Source organism: Eumetopias jubatus, unplaced genomic scaffold (assembly GCF_037043125.1).
Source record: "Eumetopias jubatus isolate StellerSeaLion01/CBP00866 unplaced genomic scaffold, mEumJub1_p1.0 scaffold_4, whole genome shotgun sequence".
Classification (NCBI taxonomy): Eukaryota; Metazoa; Chordata; class Mammalia; order Carnivora; family Otariidae; genus Eumetopias; species Eumetopias jubatus.
The window spans coordinates 12356657-12365454 of NW_028274810.1; the positions used below are offsets into that span (position 1 = coordinate 12356657).

The 8798-nt window shown below is 40.3% G+C and overlaps 1 protein-coding gene across 1 annotated transcript; it reads left to right on the plus strand.

The window, feature by feature from the left end:
- Positions 1 to 477: 477 nt before the first annotated feature.
- Positions 478 to 8573, plus strand: LOC114208107 (monocarboxylate transporter 1-like). Its single transcript, XM_028102197.2, has 4 exons — positions 478 to 694; positions 1994 to 2137; positions 5164 to 6030; positions 8323 to 8573. The coding sequence occupies exons 1-4, from the start codon at positions 478 to 480 to the stop codon at positions 8571 to 8573; spliced, it is 1479 nt and encodes a 492-aa protein (XP_027957998.2).
- Positions 8574 to 8798: the final 225 nt, after the last annotated feature.

Here is an 8798-nt window from a genome sequence, read left to right on the forward strand (position 1 = left end):
ATTTATTGGAAAGGATTGAAAAGGATTTTGGAGGGGGTGCCTGGGTGGCTCAGATGGTTAAGCGTCTGCCTTCGGCTCAGGTCATGATCCCAGGGTCCTGGGATCGAGTCCCGCATCGGGCTCCCTGCTCCCTGGGAGCCTGCCTCTCCCTCTGCCTCTCTCTCTCTCTTTCATGAATAAATAAATAAAATCTTAAAAAAAAAAAAAAGAAAAGGATTTTGGTATATGGTTCAAGTAGTGGTGAATTTTCAACTTTAAGCCTATACAAATTTGGGGCAATACTATGACTCTTGGACTTTTTCTACTGTGTTCACAGAGTATAAGTAACATTGAAAAGCGTCTCAGTTATTTAAAACATAAATGCAAGGCATTTTGTGGAAGTGCTTTATATTGACCTACTTGTTATGTACTATTTTAATTTCATATCCTTTAGATTTTTGGATTTGAACTGCATTTTGGAATTCATCGCTATGTACAATGTCACCAGCAAATGACGTTCCAGTTAGACCCACCCCCCCAGATGGTGGCTGGGGGTGGGCAGTGGTTGTTGGAGCTTTTATATCCATTGGCTTCTCTTGTGCGTTTGGCAAATCTATTTCTGTATTTTACAAAGAAATTGAAGAAATATTTAATGCCAGCACCAGCGAAGTGTCATGGATCTCTTCTATTATGTTTGCTGTCATGTATGCTGGAGGTAAGTACCCGGAAGGCCTACCCTTTTAATTTTCAATAGGCAGATAAAGGCTCCATTTTAAATAGTTCTTGTTCTTGATGCCTTTATGTATAAGATATTTAAAATGTTAGTTTTTGAAGCTGTGTGGTTGGAGTCATATTTTTCATTCCCTTTAATAATAAAGGCTACATACAACCATGCACTGTTAGGTCAGTTATATTGCAAAACAAATATCATTATAAAGGATAATTTTCTTTAAAAATGGTTTTGTGTTGGTTGCTGGTGTATGGAAAGTCAATTGATGTTTGTGGGGTTTTTTCTTTTTCTTTTTTTTTTACATATTTTATTTACTTGACAGACAGAGAGACAGCGAGAGAGGGAACACAAGCAGGGGGAGTGGGAGAGGGAGAAGCAGGCTTCCCACGGAGCAGGGAGCCAGATGCGGGGCTCGATCCCAGGACCCTGGGATCATGACCTGAGCCAAAGGCAGACGCTTAATGGCTGAGCCACCCAGGCGCCGCTGATGTCTGTGTTTTAATTATATATCCCTGCTAACCTCTATTACTTCCAATAGTTTATTGGTAGATTTTTTTTTTTCAAAATTTTAAGATAGACAAACTTATCTTTGCAAATACTGATAGTTTGGTTTCTTCCTTTCCTTACACCTTTCTTGCCCCCCTGTCTTACTGCACTGCCTCGGACCTCCTGTATAATGTTGAAGAAAAGTGGTGATGGTAGGCATTCTTGTTTTGTAGTTCTGTTTTGGTTTTGTCATTGTTTTCTATGAGAAACAAAGTACATTTCAGCTAATTTGAAAATATGCTCTAAAGTCAGGAGTTTGATCAGACTTGCTCATACATTGCATCATGTTCATGTGCATTTGCTCCAGATGATCATCTAAAAAATTAAAAAGAGAGCAAACTTGCTACATACATATTGATAATATCCTAGATACATAGGATACATCTACATGAAGAATCCTATAAACACTTACAATCAGGGTATTTGCAGCCTAATCTGCCTTGAAGGAGATAGGCTAAAGTCTTCCATACTTCAGTTAAAATCCATCCAGTATGTTCTAGGTATATAGAAGATGTACATGGTACATTATAAAATCGATGCCATATTTTTCCCATTACACAAAGCTGTGACTCTGAAATAAAATAGAAAGCAATATTTCTTACCGCTGTCTTCTATCTGTTTATTTTGTGGGGTGGGGTATTTATGTCTTGGCATCCTTTTGTGTCAGTAATGCCTTGTACAGGTGTGGATGTGAGGGGTGGGCTTCTCTGTGTTACTAAATTTCTGGTTCTCTTCTAGGTCCTATCAGCAGTATCCTGGTGAATAAATATGGCAGTCGTCCAATCATGATTGTTGGTGGCTGCTTGTCAGGCTGTGGCTTGATTGCAGCTTCTTTCTGTAATACTGTTCAGGAACTTTACTTGTATATTGGATTCATTGGAGGTGAGTTGCTACTGATGTATTTTCAAGCATTAATTTTTATGTGGACTCTTTATAGCATTCATCTGCCAACTCTTTTGAAAAATGAAAATTCTTCATTAGAAAAATTATTGGATCACCATTTTTAAGAGCTATACATATGTTAATTTCATAGTACCAGAGAAACATGTCTTTTTTTTTGTTTAAGATTTTATTTCTTTATTTGAGAGAGAGAGAGAGAGCATGGTGGGGAGGGGGCAGAGAGAGAAGCAGACTCCCTGCTGAGCAGGGAGCCCGATGCGGGGCTCGATCCCAGGACCCCAGGATCATGACCCGAACCGAAGGCAGACGCTTAACCAACTGAGCCACCCAGGCGCCCCCAGAGAAACATGTCTTTAAAGAAAGTTCTGGCACTTTGGGGTGGTTATTTTTTTATTCAAGGGGAGGGCTTTTTTCTTTCTTCTTTTTTTTAAAAAAATTATTTTTTTTGTCTTAAGAAAACATAGTGACCATAAGTAAAGAGTGTGTGGCAAGTTGTTGAAATGGTGGTCGTCAGCTATTCCCACTCATTATCCTTCTGCCCAAAAAGAAATTGTTTTCAAATTAGAGTAAGAGAGAATGTCAGAAACAAAGCAAGAATTTTTTGGTAGAGAAGCCATATACATTTTCAAGGGATTAAGGACACACATGGGAAAACCTCTTCTCCCCCTTTCTAATAGCTAAATTTGGGAAATGAAACTGCTGAGGATAAAGGATATAGATCATCCATTGTCCTACAATTCAGAGGAACCCATTAATATTTTGATGCTCATACATTTTTTATGCATACACATATGCTTTTTTAGTATGATGTTTGTAACCAGTTTTTTGTTTTACTTACTAATACATTATGTATGTAGTTCCCCATCTCAATAAACATACTGTAGCAGCTACTATTTTCCATTGGATGGATGTGCCATAGTTTATTTCACCATTTTCTAATTAAAAGACCTTTAGGTTGTTTATATTTTTCACTATTAATAAACACTATTTGTATGATAGTGCTTCTCTGTATTTCTTTGTGAACTTGACAATTCCCTTAGGACAAATTTTAGAAGTGGAATTACTGGGGGAAAAGGTTTTTGATGTGATTGGCCAAATATCCTTTTAGAAAGTTTCTAATAATGTACAGTCCTACCTGCAGGATCTGAGATAATGCTAATAACAGGTATTTTCTTTTTGGATCTGTACTTTTACTACATTAATTAAAATTTTAAACATTTAAATATTGTAATTCATCTAGAGTATTTGAATAACAGGAAGGAACAGAACTTCATTTGTTCCCACTTGGTTATTCAGCCTGTTTGTTATTAACTCATTCAAAAAGTATTTGTCCCTACTGTATGTCAGGGACTGTTCAAGCTCTGTGGGGATTGAGTCAATATGGTAGATAAGATTCCTGCTCTATAGTGGAGGGAAGCAGACAATAAACGGACCAACAAATAAATGAGTAAATAAGAAAAATATCAGCTTGTGGTAAGTGCTTTGCAAAAACTTGAAACAGAGAATTTTGATGGAGAAAGGCTGAATGGTCCCTAAAGGGAAGTCCACTCAGAGTTGGTGACCTTGAGTTGAGATCTGAATGATAAGTAGGAGCCAGGCTTGTGGAAATCTAGAGGAATAACTGTGCCGAGCATGTATGAGAATACGCTGAGATGCGGATAGGAAGGAAAGGAAGGGCCAAATCATGGTACTTCTTAACCCAGAGTGAAAAGCTGTGGATTGTCATTAGAGAGATTGAATGGGTAGCATTCTAATCTGGGTTACCTACTAAGGGAGCAAGAATGGGAGACCACTTAGGAGGTTATTGGGATACTCGTCTCAGCTCCATTGATTGAAAAATCTACTCTTTCCCTATTAATTTAAAAGTATCTTTTGGGGCGCCTGGGTGGCTCAGTTGGTTAAGCGACTGCCTTCGGCTCGAGTCATGATCCTGGAGTCCCGGGATCGAGTCCCATATCGGGCTCCCTGCTCGGCAGGGAGTCTGCTTCTCCCTCTGACCCTCCCCCCTCTCAGGTACTGTCTCTCTCTCTCATTCTCGCTCTCTCAAATAAATAAATAAATCTTCAAAAAAAAATAAAAGTATCTTTTGGTCCTATTTCTGGACTTTTCCCCGATTTTATTATCAGTTTTTCCATTTTTGACTAAGTGCACACTGTTCTCATTACTGTACGTGCAGTGGTAGAAAATATTTCTGTATCTGTTAGTGTTGGTCCCACCAATTATTTATACTTTTTGAATATTTCTAATGTATTTGTTCTCTGAGGGGTATTTTTTTTTAAGATTCATTTATTTATTTTAACGAGAGTGTGAGAGACCAGGGGGAGGGGCAAAGGAAGAGGGAGAGAATCCCAAGCAGACTCCTGACTGAGTGCGGAGCTAGATATGGGGCTCAATCTAACGACCCTGAGATTCATGACTTGAGCCAAAATCAAGAGTCAGATGCTTAACTGACTGAGCCACCCAGGCATCGCATCTCTGGGTATATTTTACAGTCATTGTACTTCATCTGAAAAATTGAATGCATTGACATTTTCATTGAAATTACATTAAATTAATGGATTTACTAAGGTAATGTTAGCATCTTCACAATATTGTGTTTACACTCCTAAAATATTTTCTCTCTCCCCCCATCCCCTTTCTTCTTTTCCTGCCCGTCTGCCCCTCCTCTTCTGTCTTGCTCTCTGATTTTACAAGATTTGTCCTCTCTCCTTTTTGTTTTCAATTCCCTATTCTTTAGGAAACCTAAAATTATGAAATTAAACAAAGAAGCCTACATTTATTATTCTTATTTTTGCTAAAGCAAAAAGAATTATTTTAATGTTATATTTTAAATCTATTATTTGTTGCATAAAGAGACTTTATGTCTGTATTTGATAACAGCCCACTTAATGATCTACTAGTTATAATGATGATTTTGACCTCTTGCTATTCAGTTTGTCTAGTTGATTAATAACAAATATGTTTCTGACATTTATTACGGTATGTAATTCTTCCCCCCTCCTCCCCAGGTCTTGGGCTCGCCTTCAACTTGAATCCTGCTCTGACCATGATTGGCAAGTATTTCTACAACAGGCGACCATTGGCAAATGGACTGGCCATGGCAGGCAGCCCTGTGTTCCTCTCCACTCTGGCCCCCCTCAATCAGGCTCTCTTTGGTATCTTTGGCTGGAGAGGGAGCTTCCTAATTCTTGGGGGCCTCCTACTTAACTGCTGTGTAGCTGGAGCCCTGATGCGACCAATAGGGCCCCCACCAACAAGTGCAGGGAAAGATAGGTCTAAAGAATCCCTTCAGGAAGCTGGAAAATCTAATGTAGAAAAGGAGGCAGGCAATGCAAATACAGACTTTAATGGCGGAAACGCCAAAGAAGAAAAACGATCAGTTTTTCAAACAATTAACAAAGTTATGGATTTATCCCTGTTTACCCACAGAGGCTTTTTACTGTACCTCTCTGGGAATGTGATAATGGCTTTTGGTATGGCTACTCCTTTAGTCTTTCTTAATAGTTATGCCAAGAGTCAACATTACTCTAGTGAGAAGTCTGCCTTCCTTCTTTCCATTCTGGCTTTTGTTGACATGGTAGCCAGACCTTCTATGGGACTTGTAGCCAACACCAAGTGGGTAAGACCTCGAGTTCAGTATTTTTTTGCGGCTTCTATTGTTGCAAACGGAGTGTGTCATCTGCTAGCACCTTTATCCTCCAGCTACATTGGATTCTGTGTCTATGTGGGCTTCCTTGGATTTGCATTTGGGTGGTTTAGCTCGGTGTTGTTTGAAACACTGATGGACATTATTGGATCCCAGAGGTTCTCCAGCGCCGTGGGATTGGTGACCATTGTGGAATGCTGTCCAGTCCTCCTGGGGCCACCACTTTTAGGTATAGTATGCCTTACTACCTCTTTAGTTCTGTTAACATGAAACAGACATAGAAGATGGAAAAGATGATAGAAAGCCAAGATTAGTAAGCTGCTGGGTGGCAGAAAGTATTTCTCATTTCTGTAGCCTGTGTTGGCACAATGTTTGGCACAGCATAATTGCTCAGATTCTTACAGAATTGAATTACATTCAAACATCAAGCTGAAAGGGGAGTCAAAAACAATTGCAAATTTAAATATTTGTTAAAAAAACCTTTTCTGATCATAAAACTAACATGTTTATTATAGAAAAATATATAACATATACTCCACCTTTAAACTACTTTGGTAATTTCATTTTAATTGTGGAATTTATCTTAGTAGTAACATTTAAAATAATAACAATATTGACCAGGCGAGGGTTCACAGTGTACCAGGGACTGTCTTAATCATTTCATATACCCCGTCCTATCTCACAAGTCTATGAGGTAAGACTAATAATGTCCCTACTTTACCAATGAAGAAACAGAGGCTTCTAAAAGTGAAATAACTTGCCCAAGATCATACAACTAGTAAGTGACCATAAAACTTGATGGATGATTCTCTAAGAATACCAAATTGTTTACAATTTAAAATTATTATTAATGCAAAATGCAATAATCATTTAGACTTCCTCTGGATATGACTCATTCTTTTGAGATTATGCATTATAAATAAGGAAGGATTCATAAAAGAAGAGCCACTACTCACTTTTCTGAACTCCCCACTCTCATTCCTCCCTACATCCAATGAGAGTCCAAGTCCTATAAGTAAGCACCTAAATCTCTTTCTAATAGGCCCACTTTTCCACCACACCACCACCCTGTCCACAGCTCCTGTCTCCCATCTGGGCTGCTCCATCCATGAGCCTCCTGGCTGATCAACCCATATCCATTCTATCCGGCCTTCAATCTGTTTTCTACTCTGCAGGCAAAATTTATCTGTGCAAATGCAAACCTGATAGCCCAGCTGATTAGATCTTTCCAGTTGCTTCCCATTGTTCTCAGGGTGGAGATCAGATTCCCTAATGTGGCCTACGAGGTGCCCCCCAGCCTGGCCACCAATGTCTCCAGCCTCATTTCCCCTCACTCACCTTTTGTTCTCTCTGCTCCAGCAGCCCCGCCCTTCCTCCTTCCCTCTCACACCCCGCTTCCTCCCACCTGCCTTTGCACTTGCTGTTCCCTGGCCACAGCTTTCTCCCAAGTCCTCCTCCTGGATAACTCCCATCCCCCTCTAGGTCTCTGCTTCATTTACACTTTGAGAGAAGCCTCCTGACCCTGCTTGCTGCTGCCAACCCCCTATTTTCTGCTTGCAAACCCTCCTTGTCAGGTTTGTGTAATTATTTGATTAACATTTCTCTTGTCCACTGAACTGTGGAGGTTTTCTCCTCTGCTCTCCCTTATCCTCACGGCCAGTAGCCCAGTGCCTGGTGCATGCGTAGGCTCAGTAAGTTTGGCTGGATGGCCAGTGCCCTGAGTTAGAAAAACACATGGAATCCTGTTTGAATTGGTTATATTCAGTCCTTCTCCGAGGTACAGAGTAGGGTTTTCCAGAGTTTATTCCTTAACATGCCAATTTGATGAGATGCTAATAAATTCTACTATCGTGAGGATTTCATGGCCAAAAAAATTTGGGGAACACCAAGTTTGATAGATTGCTCTACTAGAGGACCTTGCAAAACCTTTAATATGCTAATGCACGTGGTGACTCTTCACTGGAGGAGCCTAGGATGTGCCATTTCTTAAGTCTGACTTTGTACACAGTGAGTGTGATGACAGATGCTGCCTGTCGCGAGGGTTAAGCACTTAGGATGGTGGAAAGGTGTTGCTATTAGTTAATTCTGTAGCTTAGGACAAGTGTCCCCCAGGGCTGCTTTGGGAATGCTGAGGTCAGCAAAAGAGCATGGGGAGGGGGACTGCAATTAGTTCTGGGGCCTGGGGCAAGACTCCTAAGCCTCTTTTGAGCAACAAATTTTTCCATTGTGAAGGGAGAGACTTGATTCTAGGTGATCTCTGGGTCTTTCCCCATTCCAACTGGCCAAGATTTCATTACTTTCAAGGTGCAAAAGTAACGGAATAGGCAAGGCCATCTAAAACCAAATGTGACATCATAAAAGATGAGATCATTGTTAGCAGTTCCTTTTTAGATGAATCTGTCATTTGTGGGCTCTTTGAGGATTGGTTGACATCTTCTTTCTGAGTGGATCCTTCAGCTCTCTTTGGGGAAGGTATACTTGTTTACTTTTGTCCACATAACTTTGTTTTGGATATCTTTAGGTCGTCTGAATGACATCTATGGAGACTACAAATACACCTACTGGGCATGTGGTGTGATCCTCATTATAGCAGGCATCTATCTCTTCATTGGCATGGGCATCAATTATCAACTTGTGGCAAAAGAGCAGAAAGCAGAGAATCAGCAGAAAAAGGAAAGTAAAGAGGAGAAGCCAAAAGAAGTTATTAAAGCAGCAGAATCTACAGAACAGAGAGGCCCATGGGGCCCCAAAGAGGAGAAACTTCCCTTCTGAATCATGGATAACCAGAGGAGCTTTGGACCAAAAATACCTGAAAAATTCTACTGAATCATGTTCTATTAGGGCTGCTCATCATGGTCATGGGACATTTGTGTGGAAGTCCTATGGATGAGGGAACAGAAGGCTAGATGAGGACAAAGCACAAGCTGATGCCCTGCAACCTCCCTGCTCCCCACTCCTGAATGGGATACATGTGACATTCCTCCAGGAAGCTCCCAA